Source organism: Procambarus clarkii, chromosome 40 (genome assembly GCF_040958095.1).
Source record: "Procambarus clarkii isolate CNS0578487 chromosome 40, FALCON_Pclarkii_2.0, whole genome shotgun sequence".
NCBI lineage: Eukaryota > Metazoa > Arthropoda > Malacostraca > Decapoda > Cambaridae > Procambarus > Procambarus clarkii.
The window spans coordinates 16,730,681-16,750,447 of record NC_091189.1 but is presented as its reverse complement, the minus strand read 5'-3'; the positions used below and the strand labels follow the sequence as shown (position 1 = coordinate 16,750,447).

At 43.2% G+C, this 19,767-nt stretch overlaps 2 protein-coding genes across 2 annotated transcripts in view; both read right to left on the bottom strand.

The window, feature by feature from the left end:
- LOC123757940 (uncharacterized) overlaps nucleotides 1–19,767 on the bottom strand; it is a 444,009-nt gene that overhangs the window by 326,721 nt on the left and 97,521 nt on the right. The window lies entirely within an intron of this gene.
- On the bottom strand, nucleotides 4,546–7,205 carry LOC123747634 (protein rtoA-like). The gene is made up of 2 exons (XM_069338467.1): nucleotides 7,020–7,205; nucleotides 4,546–5,106 (listed from the first exon to the last, which is right to left on the bottom strand). Exons 1-2 carry the CDS (start codon nucleotides 7,203–7,205, stop codon nucleotides 4,546–4,548), a joined length of 747 nt encoding a protein of 248 aa, XP_069194568.1.

Genomic DNA, 19,767 nt, shown 5'->3' with positions numbered 1-19,767 from the left:
AGACCGTGTATGACTTTTAAATGTAATATTCTCATAGCTCGCTGGGGTTCCATTGTGTGCATGTTGACCGAATGAGAGGGGGGAGATTTTGAGAGGGGAGGGGATTGAGAGATGAGAGAGAGAGAGAGAGAAAGAGAGAGAAAGAGAGAGAGAGAGAGAGAAAGAGAGAGAGAGAAAGAGAGAGAGAGAGAGAGAGAGAGAGAGAGAGAGAGAGAGAGAGAGAGAGAGAGAGAGAGAGAGAGAGAGAGAGAGACAGAGAGGGGGGATTGAGAGAGAGGTGAATGTGAGGGGGAGGTATTTAAAGAGGGGAAAGGGGAATTGAGAAGGGTAATTCAGAGGTGGGAAAGGGGTGGATTAGGAGGGAAGGGATGATAGGGGGGATTGAGACTGGGATCGGATTTTATTTGTTATACTGCTCTATCTGTTCAGCCAAATAACGACTCCCTGACGTGAAGAGGAATGTTCACTATTCTACAAGTGTTGAGTCGTTCTCTGATTTTGTTCATTTGTTATGCGCCCCATACTGCTGTAGGTAATAGTAGGTTGTAGTGAACATTACACCCTTCCCTCGGGCAGCTGAGACTGTCCTTAAGACTGGCTCCCTCTGACCATCCTTCAGGAGACCGTCTCCACCACTAGAAGCTCCCCCCTCGCTCTAAGCTTTAGGTTAAGTAAATCATGTTCTCCTTGAACCACAGATAGAACTCTGGCTCAGGGGACAGGATCTCTTGCTAGGCTTCTTCGACGATGCAAATTTCCTCAACATGATCTCAAGACAATGGTTTATTGATACCTCATTGGTCGAGAACGTTCTTTCCCCCCCCCCCCTGATACCACTCATATTTGATGCTGTGAATCATCTAGGCTCTGGAGACGTGATGGAGAGTACCGCCAGCCTGTGTGTGTTCCCGCCTCGCGCGGGGCAGGCTCCTTGGTAATGCTTGACGCGTGGTTCGGAAAATGACATGTAAATTCCTCCGAACTCTCAGTTTCCTCGGGTTGAGTACGCGCTGCGGGGTCCTGTTACCTGCTTCCTTCACGGCCTCGTGACCTGACGGCGTCCTCAGCGGCGTTGCTCAGAGCTGAGGTGTTTCCTGGCAGCCACCAGAGGACTCTGATGGTTAGTTATGTACCAGGGGGGGTGGGGGTAAACCAGCCTTGATATCACACTGAGGCTGCACGCTGAAGTTACGAGCTGAGGGGGGATTTTGATGCAGGTATACTAGACACGTGACCTGGGCTTGTTACCTGGGCCCGTGAGATGGACCCCTGACCTGGGCCCAAACTAGGTACTCAGAAATGTGTACATCTGCACCGAGAGTCACATTTGTTTGTATATTCACACACTGAAGCATATGTGAACACATCTACTCAGAGAAACACATGTATGTGTTCATCCACGGAGAGGAACATGTGTGCATGTGCACATCCACAGGGAGAAGGAGATGAGTTATATCACGTAATTCATCATATATCTTCAGCCACGTTATTGTAACTCATCGTTTGCTCATCTTTTTTTCTGTCGGTGAAGAAACCCTACCCACGTCTCTCTGGCAGTTATGGATCCTGCGTTTCCTACCCAGCCTTAAAAAACAATAATACTTATAGCAAGCATTTGGTCAAACGTACAAAAATGGACTGTTGAACCCGATTTTTTTTTTTTTGCAATTTGAATACCATCAATGGCAAACCATGAACTATAACAGTTTTTATAGGTTGTGGTTTAGGTTGTATTTGTTAAACAATTTACAAGCTTGTAAAAATCACAACCCAAGACTATTACTGTTGTATAGAACCTCGTAGCACTTCAGAGCTCATAAATGGAATACATATAAATGTAAACAAAGCCGCCGTGATTGAAGAAAGATGCACATGTTTCGTAACTGGTCACTCACCTGATTGTTGAATCCTTACCCAGGATATTATACAATGTGTTAATGGTCGTCTGAATAGTTTTATTTTCGAGATTATTTATTTTTGTCCTTATTGTAACAGAGGTGTTTACATATATCTACATTTATAATAGTAGAATGTGTATAAGAGAGAGAGAGAGAGAGAGAGAGAGAGAGAGAGAGAGAGAGAGAGAGAGAGAGAGAGAGAGAGAGAGAGAGAGAGAGAGAGAGCGAGGGGCAGAATTAAAACAAAACAGCAAAAAAATTAATTTATTAGAAAACAAAACGAAATATTACAAAAATCAATATGAAGTCATTGAGGAGAAGGAAGATGAGTATCGGTGGAAAGGCGATAATGGTGTGGAAGAGAAGAGAAGAGAGAGAGAGAGAGATGGAGGGAGACACCCATCAGCCGCAATGGTCAGTCCCAAGATTAGCTGTCAGCCCCCCTCTTGGGTCGCCAAGAGAGTGAGGGGAGGGGGGGGGGTGGAAGGGAAATGGGAGAGGGGAAGGGTTGTAGGGGTGGGTGATGGTGGGGGGGGGGGTGTGGGTGAAGGGTCGGTAATGCCCTCCCCTCTACTGATCAGCTGTGCCATGATTGCCTCAGGAAAATGATGGCGATTTGATGACCTATCAGCGTACCCTATCTGGCTATCTCTGTGGCATTCTGACTGTCTGTGTTCACTTCTGGATGTCTGTGTTCACTTCTGACTGTCTGTGTTCACTTCTGACTGTCTGTGTTCACTTCTGGCTGTCTGTGTTCACTTCTGGATGTCTGTGTTCACTTCTGGCTGTCTGTGTTCACATCTGGCTGTCTGTGTTCACTTCTGGCTGTCTGTGTTCACTTCTGGCTGTCTGTGTTCACTTCTGGATGTCTGTGTTCACTTCTGACTGTCTGTGTTCACTTCTGACTGTCTGTGTTCACTTCTGGATGTCTGTGTTCACTTCTGACTGTCTGTGTTCACTTCTGACTGTCTGTGTTCACTTCTGGCTGTCTGTGTTCACTTCTGGCTGTCTGTGTTCACTTCTGGATGTCTGTGTTCACTTCTGGCTGTCTGTGTTCACATCTGGCTGTCTGTGTTCACTTCTGGCTGTCTGTGTTCACTTCTGGCTGTCTGTGTTCACTTCTGGATGTCTGTGTTCACTTCTGGCTGTCTGTGTTCACTTCTGGATGTCTGTGTTCACTTCTGGCTGTCTGTGTTCACTTCTGGATGTCTGTGTTCACTTCTAGCTGACTGTCTGTGTTCACTTCTGGCTGTCTGTGTTCACTACTGGCTGTCTGTGTTCACTTCTGGCTGTCTGTGTTCACTTCTGGCTGTCTGTGTTCACTTCTAGCTGACTGTCTGTGTTCACTTCTGGCTGTCTGTGTTCACTTCTGGCTGTCTGTGTTCACTTCTGGCTGTCTGTGTTCACTTCTGGCTGACTGTGTTCACTTCTAGCTGACTGTGTTCACTTCTGGCTGTCTGTGTTCACTTCTGACTGTTTCTGTTCACTTCTGGCTGTCTGTGTTCACTTCTGACTGTTTCTGTTCACTTCTGGCTGACTGTGTTCACTTCTGGCTGACTGTGTTCACTTCTGGCTGTCTGTGTTCACTTCTGGCTGACTGTGTTCACTTCTAGCTGTCTGTGTTCACTTCTGACTGTTTCTGTTCACTTCTGGCTGTCTGTGTTCACTTCTGACTGTCTGTGTTCACTACTGGCTGACTGTGTTCACTTCTGGCTGACTGTGTTCACTTCTGGCTGTCTGTGTTCACTTCTGACTGTCTGTGTTCACTTCTGACTGTCTGTGTTCACTTCTGGCTGTCTGTGGTCACTACTGGCTGACTGTCAACAAACAGACAGAGAGAAAGATCTAGGAGTTGATATCACATCAAACCTGTCTCCTGAAGCCCACATCAAAAAATAACGTCTGCAGCATATGTGAGGCTGGCTAACATCAGAACTGCCTTCAGGAACCTGTGTAAGGAATCATTCAGAACCTTGTACACCACATATGTAAGACCAATCCTGGAGTATGCGGCCCCAGCATGAAGCCCGTACCTTGTCAAGCACAAGACGAAGCTAGAAAAAGTTCAGAGGTGTGCCACTAGACTGGTCCCAGAACTAAGAGGCATGAGTTACGAGGAAAGGCTGCGTCAGATGAACCTCACGACACTGGAAGGCAGAAGAGTAAGGGGAGACATGATTACTACCTACAAAAGTAGTTCTTAGTAGTTCACAACCTACAAAAGTAATTATCTGAGGAATTAATAGGGTGGATAAGTATAAACTGTTTAACACGGGGTGGTACGCGAACAAGGGGACACATGTGGAAACTGTGTACCCACATGAGCCACAAGGACGTTAGAAAGAATTTTTTCAGTGTCAGAGCAGTTAACAGGTGGAATGTATTAGGCAGTGATGTGGAGGAGGCTGACTCCATACACAGTTTCAAATGTAAATATGATAGAGCCCAATAGGCTCAGGAATCTGTACACCAGTTGATTGATGGTTAAGAGGCGGAACCAAAGAGCCAGAGCTCAACCCCCGCAAACAGAACTAGGTGAATACAACTAGGTGAGTACCTCCCCAGGATGTAGGCCATAGCAGCTGTCTAATTACCAAGTACCTATTTACTGCCAGGTGAACAGGCCATCAGGTGAAGGAAACTCGGCCTATTTGTTTCTGCTGAGGCTGGGAATGATTTGATGAGACGAAATGAAGAGTTTCCAACTAGTCATGTCTGCGTGGTAGCAAGAGGCTCCTTGCTCGTCCTGGGACTCGGAATTATCGTCACCTTGCTCGTCCTGGGACTCGGAATTATCGTCACCTTGCTCGTCCTGGGACCCGGAATTATCGTCACCTTGCTCGTCCTGGGACTCGGAATTATCGTCACCTTGCTCGTCCTGGGACCCGGAATTATCGTCACCTTGCTCGTCCTGGGACGCGGAATTATCGTCACCTTGCTCGTCCTGGGACCCGGAATTATCGTCACCTTGCTCGTCCTGGGACGCGGAATTATCGTCACCTTGCTCGTCCTGGGACGCGGAATTATCGTCACCTTGCTCGTCCTGGGACGCGGAATTACCGTCACCTTGCTCGTCCTGGGACCCGGAATTATCGTCACCTTGCTCGTCCTGGGACGCGGAATTATCGTCACCTTGCTCGTCCTGGGACGCGGAATTATCGTCACCTTCCTCGTCCTGGGACCCGGAATTATCGTCACCTTGCTCGTCCTGGGACGCGGAATTATCGTCAATATGTTGCGACAACTTTTATAATGACTTTCGGAAAATTTATCAGAGTTTCAGAATACGTTTACAGAAGGGCTGAAGCCCCCGTCGGCTGGCAAAATAAGTATTCTAATACTCTAACAGTTTCACCGGCTTGGCTGACGCCTCCGTGCTCACAAAAAAAATATATAGAAAAGAATGTTCGTGAAAGAGTTGTTAAATCTTGCTTCAAGTTTTGGTGGATGTGTGTGTGTGTGTGTGTGTGTGTGTGTGTGTGTGTGTGTGTGTGTGTGTGTGTGTGTGTGTGTGTGTGTGTGTGTGTGTGTGTGCTCATCCAGATGTACTCACCTACATGTGCTTGAAGCGTCGATCATCAGCTCCTGGCCCCACCTTCCAAACAAGAATAGTTTAATAAAACGACTCAGTTCCCACTCTTCTCGTATATAAGCATTTAAAATTGTGTCTTGAACTAGCTACAAGGACATCTTCGTCTAAGCATCCTTCTTCCTGGGGGAATCTTATTCAGAAGAAGTTCTTTCTAACATCTGCGATCCATTTCTGTCTCCAATGTTCTTATTAACAGGCTTGTAACTTTCCCTTCATATCGCACGCCTTAGGTCTTAAGCCTTAAGTCTTAACCAAAATGGTTACCCTGGAACACGATCCGCCAATCGGTTTATAACCAGGGACAGCATCTGTACCTCTTACGTGGATCGTGGTGGTCTAGTATGTATTTAAGAGACCGTTTATGTCTTTTATATTGTTTACGTGTTAAATATATCCGTGTTTTATATCTTTTACGTGTTAAATATATCCGTGTTTTATATCTTTTACGTGTTAAATATATCCGTGTTTTATATCTTTTACGTGTTAAATATATCCGTGTTTTATATCTTTTACGTGTTAAATATATCCGTGTTTTATATCTTTTACGTGTTAAATATATCCGTGGTTTATATCTTTTACGTGTTAAATATATCCGTGTTTTATATTGTTTACGTGTTAAATATATCCGTGGTTTATATCTTTTACGTGTTAAATATATCCGTGTTTTCAACAAATATATCTGTGAATACGCAGCAAATACTCTGTCTATATGCAGCAAACACATCAGTGTGTATGCAACAAATACATGAATGCATGTGCAGTTAATACATCCATGTAGATGCAACAAATACATCACTGTACATGCAGCAAATACAGCACTGTATACTGCAGTAAATACATTCGTATAAATACAACAAATCCATCCATATATATATGCAGCAAATACTAAACAGTTTCTAGCAAAGAGAACTCTATGTAGGAATAACAATAAATGCATTCTAGAAATGTTGACATTTTTGCGTTGCTATAGCAGGTAAATCACCGGCGGGAAGCTAAAATCCCCACTCATAATTTCCCCGGGGGAAACGTGAGTTTTTAATACTAATGTGCTATATGGGCGTATGCCGCTGATTAATACCAACTTCAGTGATAAAAGTTTTAATTCATTGTTAGATATTTTTACGCTGATGCATAGTGGTGGGTGCTTGGGTGGGTGGGGGGGGGGTGTTGTTTTGCTTGTGTACTAACCTAATTGTGCTTGCGGGGGTTGAGCTTTGGCTCTTTGGTCCCGCCTGTCAACTGTCAATCAACTGGTGTACAGATTCCTGAAGTGTGTGTGTGTGTACTTGCCTAATTGAGTTTGGAGGACTGGGCATCAGCTCCTGGGGTTTGTGGGTTTTTTTTTCGGTTACTAGTTGTCTATAATGCATTGGTTCCCAATCGTTTTAAGTGTACTACGGGCTCGCCTTAGCCCGTGCTACTTGGAATATTTTGTTCCAAGTAGCGAATCTTAAACAACAGCAACAATCCCAATTGTTTTGTATCTTGATATCTGTGGATTGGTATATATAACGATAGATATCTCTTACATTGCTGTTCGTGTTGGATTTTAGACCAGCTGTTGGGATTGTTCCACTTGCTGCTTCTTTTACAATGACGAGGTGTTGCCTGGCATCCCTGTGGCTCGTACCAGCGTCTAGTGACGTACGAGGTGTTGCCCGGCATCCCTGTGGCTCGTACCAGCGTCTAGTGACGTACGAGGTGTTGCCTGGCATCCCTGTGGCTCGTACCAGCGTCTAGTGACGTACGAGGTGTTGCCTGGCATCCCTGTGGCTCGTACCAGCGTCTAGTGACGTACACGTCGACCCTAGTACACGTAGCTCATTCTAAACATTCTGTTCCTATTTCACTGATTCGTGTGAGTATATTATATGTCTGGATCATTTCTCCTTCCTTCTGGTGTCTTTAAGTCTAGTTCCTTAAGTCTCTTTTAACTTTCACATCACTTTTAATTCGCACATCTTTTGGTTCCTCAAATCTGTTGTTATTATTCTCCAGATTAGCATATGATGCTGATGTGACTCTACTGATGTGTACCTCCCTAAGCTTAGCATATGATGCTGATGTTATTATAAGGGTGAGTTCTTCCCCAAGCTCAGCATATACTGTTAATGTGATTGTAATGATATGTGTCTCCTTAAGCTTAGCACTAATTACTCTGTTGGTAATTCTTCAGCCAATTAATAAGTGTATCAGGCACGCCGACCTGGTTATCCAGCTTGTGTCTGAGCCACATATATAATATGCTATCAAATGCTGTCTAACAACTTAGAATTTCATTACGGTTATAATTATATTCAGTATGATTGCATTATTTAGTATAATTAATTTGCATACATAATTAATATTTAGATGTCTGACAAGCCTTTCATGCGATTAAACACAGATTACTAATTTATGATAAAACCTTTGACGCAGTGAACGAACCTTCCAGTTTGGGGAATCATCATTTAAAAAAAAAATAATCAATTAAAAGCAAATTTCGATACGAATTGCTGTATAATGAAATTAAAAGAAATTATTTGCTGCCTATTAATAAATTTATGATAAGTCAGATTAATAAAAAATAGTATTTACCTGTATGATCAGTCTCTACTCCGCTACTTATGATCAGTCTCTACTCCGCTACTTATGATCAGTCTCTACTCCGCTACTTATGATCAGTCTCTACTCCGCTACTTATGATCAGTCTCTACTCCGCTACTTATGATCAGTCTCTACTCCGCTACTTATGATCAGTCTCTACTCCGCTACTTATGATCAGTCTCTACTCCGCTACTTATGATCAGTCTCTACTCCGCTACTTATGATCAGTCTCTACTCCGCTACTTATGATCAGTCTCTACTCCGCTACTTATGATCAGTCTCTACTCCGCTACTTATGATCAGTCTCTACTCCGCTACTTATGATCAGTCTCTACTCCGCTACTTATGATCAGTCTCTACTCCGCTACTTATGATCAGTCTCTACTCCGCTACTTATGATCAGTCTCTACTCCGCTACTTATGATCAGTCTCTACTCCGCTACTTATGATCAGTCTCTACTCCGCTACTTATGATCAGTCTCTACTCCGCTACTTATGATCAGTCTCTACTCCGCTACTTATGATCAGTCTCTACTCCGCTACTTATGATCAGTCTCTACTCCGCTACTTATGATCAGTCTCTACTCCGCTACTTATGATCAGTCTCTACTCCGCTACTTATGATCAGTCTCTACTCCGCTACTTATGATCAGTCTCTACTCCGCTACTTATGATCAGTCTCTACTCCGCTACTTATGATCAGTCTCTACTCCGCTACTTATGATCAGTCTCTACTCCGCTACTTATGATCAGTCTCTACTCCGCTACTTATGATCAGTCTCTACTCCGCTACTTATGATCAGTCTCTACTCCGCTACTTATGATCAGTCTCTACTCCGCTACTTATGATCAGTCTCTACTCCGCTACTTATGATCAGTCTCTACTCCGCTACTTATGATCAGTCTCTACTCCGCTACTTATGATCAGTCTCTACTCCGCTACTTATGATCAGTCTCTACTCCGCTACTTATGATCAGTCTCTACTCCGCTACTTATGATCAGTCTCTACTCCGCTACTTATGATCAGTCTCTACTCCGCTACTTATGATCAGTCTCTACTCCGCTACTTATGATCAGTCTCTACTCCGCTACTTATGATCAGTCTCTACTCCGCTACTTATGATCAGTCTCTACTCCGCTACTTATGATCAGTCTCTACTCCGCTACTTATGATCAGTCTCTACTCCGCTACTTATGATCAGTCTCTACTCCGCTACTTATGATCAGTCTCTACTCCGCTACTTATGATCAGTCTCTACTCCGCTACTTATGATCAGTCTCTACTCCGCTACTTATGATCAGTCTCTACTCCGCTACTTATGATCAGTCTCTACTCCGCTACTTATGATCAGTCTCTACTCCGCTACTTATGATCAGTCTCTACTCCGCTACTTATGATCAGTCTCTACTCCGCTACTTATGATCAGTCTCTACTCCGCTACTTATGATCAGTCTCTACTCCGCTACTTATGATCAGTCTCTACTCCGCTACTTATGATCAGTCTCTACTCCGCTACTTATGATCAGTCTCTACTCCGCTACTTATGATCAGTCTCTACTCCGCTACTTATGATCAGTCTCTACTCCGCTACTTATGATCAGTCTCTACTCCGCTACTTATGATCAGTCTCTACTCCGCTACTTATGATCAGTCTCTACTCCGCTACTTATGATCAGTCTCTACTCCGCTACTTAACTGGCTACTCCGTAAAAAATATTAACTGTTTTGTCTAAAACGAAGGAACCCCAGCAACCCTCCTAACCCATAGAGGCCGATAGATAGTAAACAGTGAAGATACGGTCCTTTGATTTTATACAAATGTGTTGTATTATTAACAGATTCACACTTATGAGAACAAAAGTGACATGATACGGTAAGTCTTGTTACTTAATTACTTAATGAGTGGTCCAGGACGGGTCAGATATATATATATATATATATATATATATATATATATATATATATATATATATATATATATATATATATATATATATGTATATATATATATATATATATATATATATATGTATATATATATATATATATATAATATATATATATATATATATATATATATATATATATATATATATATATATATATATATATATATATATATATATATGACATCTTGGGCCAGCTTAGTACATGTATGTTACATATATGTGTGTGTTATTTTTAGGCTTAAGAACGTTTTAGTTTGGTTGTTGCCTTCTTGCCTTCTATTATACAATATTAGAAAAGGAGTGTTTTTTTTCGTGTTGGTAAACAGTCCTTTTCAGTACGTTCCGGCGACAGTTATTGTAAGTATTGCGATGTTTGGATGTTTGTTATGGTATTGTCACTCTGGCTGCTGGAAGATTATTCGGTACACTCCCAGCATCCCATCTCATCCCATCCCATTTCATCCCATCTCATCCCATCAGTTCTGGTTGGAAATGGGAGAGACGCCCCCAGAAAAGTATATATACTCGTGTGTGTTGTTTTAGTGGGAAGTGGGCTGGGGGGGGCACTATATGGGCCCCCATGACGCCTGGGGGGCACTACATGGGCCCCCATGACGGCTGGGGGGCACTACATGGTACCCCATGACGGCTGGGGGCACTACATGGTACCCCATGACGGCTGGGGGGCACTACATGGTACCCCATGACGGCTGGGGGCACTACATGGGCCCCCATGACGGATGGGGGGCACTACATGGGCCCCCATGACGGCTGGGGGCACTACATGGGCCCCCATGACGGCTGGGGGCACTACATGGTCCCCTATGACGGCTGGGGGACACTACATGGTCCCCCATGACGGCTGGGGGGCACTACATGGGCCCCCATGACGGCTGGGGAGCAGCACATAGTCCCCCCATGACGGCTGGGGGCACTACATGGTCCCCCATGACGGCTGGGGGGCACTACATGGTCCCCCATGACGGCTGGGGGCACTACATGGGCCCCCATGACGGCTGGGGGGCACAACATTAGCCCCCATGACGGCTGGGGGGCACTACATGGGCCCCCATGACGGCTGGGGAGCAGCACATAGTCCCCCCATGACGGCTGGGGGCACTACATGGTCCCCCATGACGGCTGGGGGGCACTACATGGTCCCCCATGACGGCTGGGGGGCACTATATGGGCCCCCATGACGGCTGGGGGGCACAACATTAGCCCCCATGACGGCTGGGGGGGGCACTACATGGGCCCCCAGAGCCACATAGGCTGGTGCCACCAGCCTCCCGCCCTCATAAAGTACATCTTTCCCACTCCCCCCAGCATCGTGATCCCCCCCCCCCCCACCCCACCAGCATCACCCCCTTTCTTAGGTTCGTGGATCTCCCTCCCCAACATTATGGCACCCCCCCCCCTTCCCCAACATTGTGCCATCACATTGTAGCCCCGCACCCCCCAACAGAGCCATCACAGCCTGGCTGATCCAGATGAATCTTGTCCAGTTCTCTCCCGTCTTCGAGTCCCTGTTCTTAGACCTGTTCGGTCAGTACGGTACAAATTCCTTGTTCTTAGTCCATGTTTTTCTCCGTTACCAGCTTTGTCCTCCCTATACTATATACACTTCCTCCCTATACTATATACACTTCCTATACTATATACACTTCCTCCCTATACTATATACACTTCCTATACTATATACACTTCCTCCCTATACTATATACACTTCCTCCTATACTATATACACTTCCTCCCTATACTATATACACTTCCTCCCTATACTATATACACTTCCTATACTATATACACTTCCTCCCTATACTATATACACTTCCTCCTATACTATATACACTTCCTCCCTATACTATATACACTTCCTATACTATATACACTTCATCCCTATACTATATACACTCCCTATACTATATACACTTCCTCCTATACTATATACACTTCCTCCTATACTATATACACTTCCTCCCTATACTATATACACTTCCTATACTATATACACTTCCTCCCTATACTATATACACTTCCTCCCTATACTATATACACTTCCTCCCTATACTATATACACTTCCTCCCTATACTATATACACTTCCTCCTATACTATATACACTTCCTCCTATACTATATACACTTCCACCCTATACTATATACACTTCCTCCCTATACTATATACACTTCCTATACTATATACACTTCATCCCTATACTATATACACTCCCTATACTATATACACTTCCTCCTATACTATATACACTTCCACCCTATACTATATACACTTCCTCCCTATACTATATACACTTCCTATACTATATACACTTCCTCCCTATACTATATACACTTCCTCCCTATACTATATACACTTCCTCCCTATACTATATACACTTCCTCCTATACTATATACACTTCCTCCTATACTATATACACTTCCTCCTATACTATATACACTTCCTCCTATACTATATACACTTCCTCCTATACTATATACACTTCCTCCCTATACTATATACACTTCCTCCCTATACTATATACACTTCCTCCTATACTATATACACTTCCTCCTATACTATATACACTTCCTCCTATACTATATACACTTCCTCCTATACTATATACACTTCCTCCTATACTATATACACTTCCTCCTATACTATATACACTTCCTCCCTATACTATATACACTTCCTATACTATATACACTTCCTCCTATACTATATACACTTCCTCCTATACTATATACACTTCCTCCCTATACTATATACACTTCCTCCCTATACTATATACACTTCCTCCTATACTATATACACTTCCTATACTATATACACTTCCTCCCTATACTATATACACTTCCTCGTATACTATATACACTTCCTATACTATATACACTTCCTCCCTATACTATATACACTTCCTCGTATACTATATACACTTCCTATACTATATACACTTCCTCCCTATACTATATACACTTCCACCCTATACTATATACACTTCCTCCCTATACTATATACACTTCACCCTATACTATATACACTTCCTCCCTATACACTTCTCAGTCTCGACCAAGATGCCAACATTTACTAACGAAACCTCTATATTTTGCAGCAAACATGGCGGCTTTGTTTACATTTATTAAATCGATTACTATAACTTCGAAACTTCACAACCCGAGGTTATTATTGTTATAAACAACCTCCTAGAGCCTTGGAGCTCATAGATTGTTTAATAAATGTCAACAAAGCCGCCATGATTGAGGAAAGATGTACAGGTTTCGTATCTGACGAGCTCCGGTCCTGTTTATGTTCACAATTACGTTGCAGGAAGCGCATATCAGAGACACCACTCAGTAGCTGGTGCCAGTCGGCCGAGCGGACAGCACGCTGGACTTGTGATCCTGTGGTCCTGGGTTCGATCCCAGGCGCCAGCGAGAAACAATGGGCAGAGTTTCTTTCACCCTATGCCCCTGTTACCTAGCAGTAAAATAGGTATCTGGGTGTTAGTCAGCTCTCACGGGCTGCTTCCTGGGGGTGGAGGCCTGGTCGAGGACCGGGCCACGGGGACACTAAAGCCCCGAAATCATCTCAAGATAACCTCAAGATAACCTAACCTCAAGCCTGTCTTTCCGGATAACTGGGAGCCTCCAGGTGGTAAAGCTGGCTCGTAGACTCAAGTACCAGGAGGTTACCAAGCCCCTTAGGTGGTGGACTGGTCAACCAGACTGTTAGACGACGCTGCTCGCAGTCTGACGCATGAAGACTGGTGATTAGGTATCTTTTGGAGGTGTTTATCAAGGGTGCGAGTTATATTACCTGTGCCTTGGGTTTTAGTAGATGTGGGGATGTATCGGTGTGGCCCAAACGGTTCCGTTGTATCCGGCCTCAACCAGCCTCTAACTAGGGAGATAGTTGTTACGGTTAGTTATGGGTTAGTTGCTGCCTTAGCTACCATGTGCCCGAGCCCTAGAGCTACAATAGTATGCGATCTAGCCACACGGCGCATCCCTGTGTGAGGTTCATGTCTTACTAGGGATTCCCACTCCCTAAATCTGTGGCTGGTGAGAGCAGCAGCCTCCCTGAGGGCCGTCCCTTAATCCCTGTCACTCCCACTGTGGTTCCCTGAGCAGTGTTTTGTGCAGGGAGTGGTACAGTGGTTGGTACTCTCTCTCTCTCTCTCTCTCTCTCTCTCTCTCTCTCTCTCTCTCTCTCTCTCTCTCTCTCTCTCTCTCTCTCTCTCTCTCTCTCTCTCTGTCTCTCTCTCTCTCTGTCTCTCTCTCTCTCTCTCTCTCTCTCTCTCTCTCTCTCTCTCTCTCTCTCTCTCTCTCTCTCTCTCTCTCTCTCTCTCTCTCTCGTAAACCTTCACTTGGTGTATTCTTAAGGAGCATTTTAAAGCTCACTTCTTGAGATATTTACATTTAATTGTATATATTAAGTCTTCCGAGCTGACCCATCATGACCTCACCCAACTTTTATCGTATATTTATTTTTTTAATATATTCTTACGTTTTTCCATATTCTTAGGTTTTTCTGTATTACGTGTTTCAAATATACTGAAGTTTTCCTGTATAAATATATGCTTTTTAAACATTATTTTGATGAGAAGTAATAGTTTTCGAGGGTACTTAATGAATAACCTAAGGTTGTAATTAGACCTTAATAACCCTGCAGAGGTTGATAGGCCTTAATAATCCTCGTGAGGTTGATAGGCCTTAATAACCCTCCAGAGGTTAATAGGCCTTAATAACCCTTTGAAAGTTTATAGGCCTTAATAACCTTGCAGAGTTTCCTGCCCTGCGCCATAACAAAAAAAATACATATACATGAACAATAAGACCTTACAATTAGAAATATATCAACGTAATATGTCTTTATCAAAGTTTTTCGTAGAAAAATAAAGTATGATTAGTATACTCAAAATCTAATGAGCTTTTGAGGAACACGAGAGAGACAAGGATGGAAAAATGAGAATAAAACAAGGGGGCGCCGGCCCCTTTCTTCAGGAGGGCCAATTTCACGGTTAGTGACCCAGATGGAAAGGGGAGGGGGTGTGGGAGAGGGTATATGGGGTGGGGCGATGGGAGGGCGGGGGGGGGGGGACGTGGGGTGGAAGGAGTGGGGGGGGGGAGTATTTGGGAGGGGATGGCCAGTTGAGGAATGTAAAAGAATGAAAGTAAAGGAATAAAGGCGTGAAAAAGACAAGGAACCGACAAGAAATATGAAGATGAAAACTGATGGATTTTTAGTAATTGGGAAGAGAAGGAAGAGTAGTGATTGGGGTGTATAAGGTGGGATTAGGAAGAAAGAGAAGTGACATGAGGCTATCGCCGCTGCCCTCAGCCAGATATAAACGTCAAATTTTCCATCATAAATGACTGTGGTAATCCACTTCAGAGGTCAGGTAGTTGACGCTAACTGCTTGAACATTAACTAGGACGACAATCGACTGAAAACCGGAGGCCAGGAGCTGAAGCTCATCTTGTAAATCCTAATACATTAATCAATCCAAATTTTGACCTCTATACAGGCTTCGCAAATGAAGAGTAACTAAGATTTACATAATTTATACAACTGTATAACTGAATCATACAGGAATTATGGTAGTGAATTCAGGAGTAATACAGTGCAAAACAAAATACAATACATTTTAATGTTTTTTATGTTCCGGTAATTGAGTAGAGTTAAACAATTTAATTGTTAGTGTTGCCAACAACTTGGTCGGTGATTGTACAGAGTTTTATTCATTATTTTATTAACATAATTATTTACTACATTTATATGTGTATGTTATTATTCACCTTCTGTATATAAAAAATAATTATTATATGAGTAACGTTAATAATTAATATTTTATTCATATTATTAGTAACATTTATAATTACTCATTTTATTAATGTTATTATTTTTGTTTTTGTGTTAATTTTATTTGTTTTATCTTGATCAATTTATTTTTGTTATTGTATTGTTAATGTGCGCACTAGGTAATGTCGAGTGGCCTAGTTAAGGTGAGCACTAGTTAAGGTGCGCACTAGTTAAGGTGAGCACTAGTTAAGCTGCGCACTAGTTAAGGTGAGCACTAGTTAAGGTGCGCACTAGTTAAGGTGAGCACTAGTTAAGGTGAGCACTAGTTAAGGTGAGCACTAGTTAAGGTGAGCACTAGTTAAGATGCGCACTAGTTAAGGTGCGCACTAGTTAAGGTGCGCACTAGTTAAGGTGCGCACTAGTTGCGCAGTCTGTGTACATTCAACCATATAGTCAGTATAAGCACTATAGTATCGGAGGCTGGACGGGTTGATCACGTGACACATTTTTTAGATTAATGTCGAGCGGGAATTTGTTGTGTCTGCTGTATCTGTTTGTCTTCATATTTATCGGTCTTTTTCTCTTTTTCTCTCTTGTTATCTCCCCTTAGTCCATCCTCCTGTTTTGGTAGTGCTTGTAGCAAGGATGAGGACCATAGTACATATGCCGACATATACAATGAAATTAGAAAGTAGAAATCGGTACTATTGAGTTTGGACAAATGGGAAAACGATTTTCTATTTATATTGCAAAGACAAATTAAACTAAATTAACCTTCCTAGGCCTAATGCACGCTATTTGAGGCCTAATATAGTACATATGTGTACTATATTAGGCCTAGGAATATTTAAGTTTGTTTTTAGCTTATTTTTTTCGGACTCAATAAAGTGAATAGTTGAAAGTTCTACTGTCTAATTGCTTAGCACGTCAATATTTGTACTATGGTGAACATAGTTTCAAAAACTACTGTCTAAAGAGGAGGATGGGCTGCCCCCCCCCCTTCTAGCTCATCCCTTCCTCCTCCCCATCTCCCCCTTCCTCCATACCCCCCCCCCCCTCCCATAAACAATTCAACACCCCACCATCGTGTATCCAGCAGTACATAAAACATTATGGGTTGGATTAGGTCTCAGGCATCGCTGTCCATTAACGCCAATGAATGTTCGATGGGTTGATATTGCAATGTTGAGCTCATGTTGAAGGCTCAACCAACCGGACCCGGTGCAACCTTATTGAAGGGTTTGATCGTAATGGTCTATTTTTTAGTGTGTGAAAATGTTGTACTATTTTGTTTGTCTAGTTTCGTGAATGATTATTATTCCTTGTTTGGTGTTTATCTCACGTTGTGTTTGTGTGTGTTTGACACTATACGGCAGTGTTTGTGTCTGTGTCTGTCTGTGCCTCTCTATTAGTGGGGTTCTTCCTCTGTATATTCAACCGTTTCTGTGCTTTGATTCGTATTTTGTGGCACATGTTTAGTGTTGTGGAGCAGCTGGGAGCAAGCGTCGCGTTGAGGCCATAGTGTTGATGTCCTGAGCTCCTGATACAGACTGACTACTTGACCGAGGTCACGGGTATTTATACCCCTGGTGGTGTCGTCACATCTTGTGTCACCGAGGCTTGGTACTAGGAGCCGGCAGCGTAACTGGTGGTTTAAACACGTACCGAGGAACCAGCGAGTCTGGAGCCGTACACCTGTCTTGGGCTCTCAGGATGGGTGGAGGATGTACTGGTGTGGTTGTCTAGACATTTGTCTAGACATTCAGCTACATACCGGACGATATATGAGGTATGTAGAGTGGTGGATAGCGAAGATGGAAGAGGCTATGTTTCCTCGGCTATGCTGGAGAATTATGTGGTACACTACTAATATCTAGTCCTCGTAGAACCTAGTGTCTCTAGCCCAGATATTCCCATCCTTTTTCGTCTAGAAAAAACTTTTTAAGTATTTCGTAAGATCTCTGGAAGCCCCTTACTGACTGACACACATTTGGTTCGACAAGGTAACCTGCATAATAAAAATAGTATTAAATAATAATAAATGGACAAGTAAAGCAGCAGGACTAATAAATAATAACATTTAACAAAAAAGACAGGAGTATTTATTGCATATTTCTACTTACTAATTACTGATAATAAAAAACATACAAGCATTTTTTACTTTATATCTTGCTTACTGGTTAAAAACATTATGTACGTTTTTTGGTATGATTTTGTGTTAATGTAATTATTTTGAATAAAAGTTAACGAAAAACAAGTCATATTGCATTATATTACGATAACAGTTGGGGTAGAAATTATTGGATTAATCCATACTCATTTAAATGTGCTGCGAGAAACTATTTTTAATTTGTTTTATTTTATTTATATGTACAAGAGTTTTTACATTCTTGTACAGCCACAAGCACACAGCGTTTCGGGCAGGTCCTTAATCTTAATTTATCCCCGGACCCGCGAAACCGTTTATCGACGAGGTACCCATTCACTGCCGGGTGGACAGAAACTACAGTTAAGGATTGGCGGCCTAGTCACTCCTTCCCGGCCAGGATACGAACCCAAACCAATCGCTCGGGTAGCGCGGAGCGAGTGTGTTACCACTGCGCCACGGGGACGGGGAGAGATACTAATTTATCAGGAATTAATAAACAGCATCAACCAATCAATAAATCGTATAGCAGTAAGTTAATAATGTACTCGTGTACTGTAATGTTAACATGGGAATTGTAAATGCTCTGACAGGAAGGAAGCAACCAGTTGTGAGCAGCAGGCGGGAGCGCCCAGCACCCGTCGTTACTGTGGCCACGTTTGTGGTAGATAATAATAAAAATAATAATAATAACAATAATAATAATAACAACTTCTAACTGAATTCCTTCCCTGTACAAAAATTCCCCGCCTCGTCAACATTCCTCCTCCCAAGCAGAACTCTCGCTGCTTAAATAATAACTATAACGCAAATATCTAACCAACGCTAAAGTTTCAAAATGCTTCATTATCTGATTAATAATTCATGTTAAAAACCATGTCATAACATTTTTGTTTCACTCAATTACGATCTCTGGTTCGTCTTTCTCCCCACCGCCTCTGGTTCCCCTCCCTCAGCCCCCCCACGCCCCCTTCACCCCCCCCCCCAACTATAACCCTTCTTTTCCCATTTCCCCCTGTGGAGTCCCCTCTTATAAGCCGCCACATATTAAAGGAAAGGAGACAGAAATGACCATAAATGCTTTTGTTGGAAGACTTGCTATCCACTCTCTCATGAGGAGTGTGTTGGCCCCCCCCCCCATGATGGTGGTGATATGTTAATGGTGAGTCCTGGAGGGATATGGTACTAGCTCCATTATGGTAGTGATATGTCAGTCGATGGGAAGACAGACTGGGGCACCACCAGGTACCCTTTCTAATATATACGTATATCCACCATGTGTATCCACCCTGGCTGGCACCTATGTACGCTTCGATGCTGATCAAGCAGGTGGGGCGGCCAACCACAGAGAAATAGCAAAATCAGTCAAATACAGGCGATTGAAAGGTCAATACACCTTTGTTCCCATTGCGTCTGAGACGCATGGCCCCTAGGGCAAGAGTGCCTTGGGATATATCAAGGAATTAGGCTCCAGGCTCATTGACGTCACTAGAGACCCAAGGGCTTCCAGTTTTTTGTTTCAGCGCCTCAGTGTGGCGATCCAGAGGGGAAACGCCTGCTGCATCCTCGGTTCCTGTCCAGAAGCGGAGGAGCTTCAAGAGATCCATAACCTTCAAGCACTTTTTGTATCAACCAATGTATATCTTGTAACCTTTAAATACATAATAAAGTACAACAAACACAAAAGGTGGTTGGAGAAAAGCACACAAAAACTGTATTGGAGGGGACCTAAACATTCCTTCTAATGCGTTATGTGTGGTTTCCTCCGAGGCTAAGGGTCCCCCTTCTT

Excerpts from the sequence above, each read along its gene's own strand:
- LOC123747634 (XM_069338467.1), bottom strand. The coding sequence starts at position 7,205 with ATGCCAGGCAACACCTCGTACGTCACTAGACGCTGGTACGAGCCACAG. Across the intron at positions 5,107-7,019 it reads AATCCAACACGAACAGCAAT|GACGAGCAAGGTGACGATAA; the intron begins GTAAGAGATATC and ends TCCGCGTCCCAG.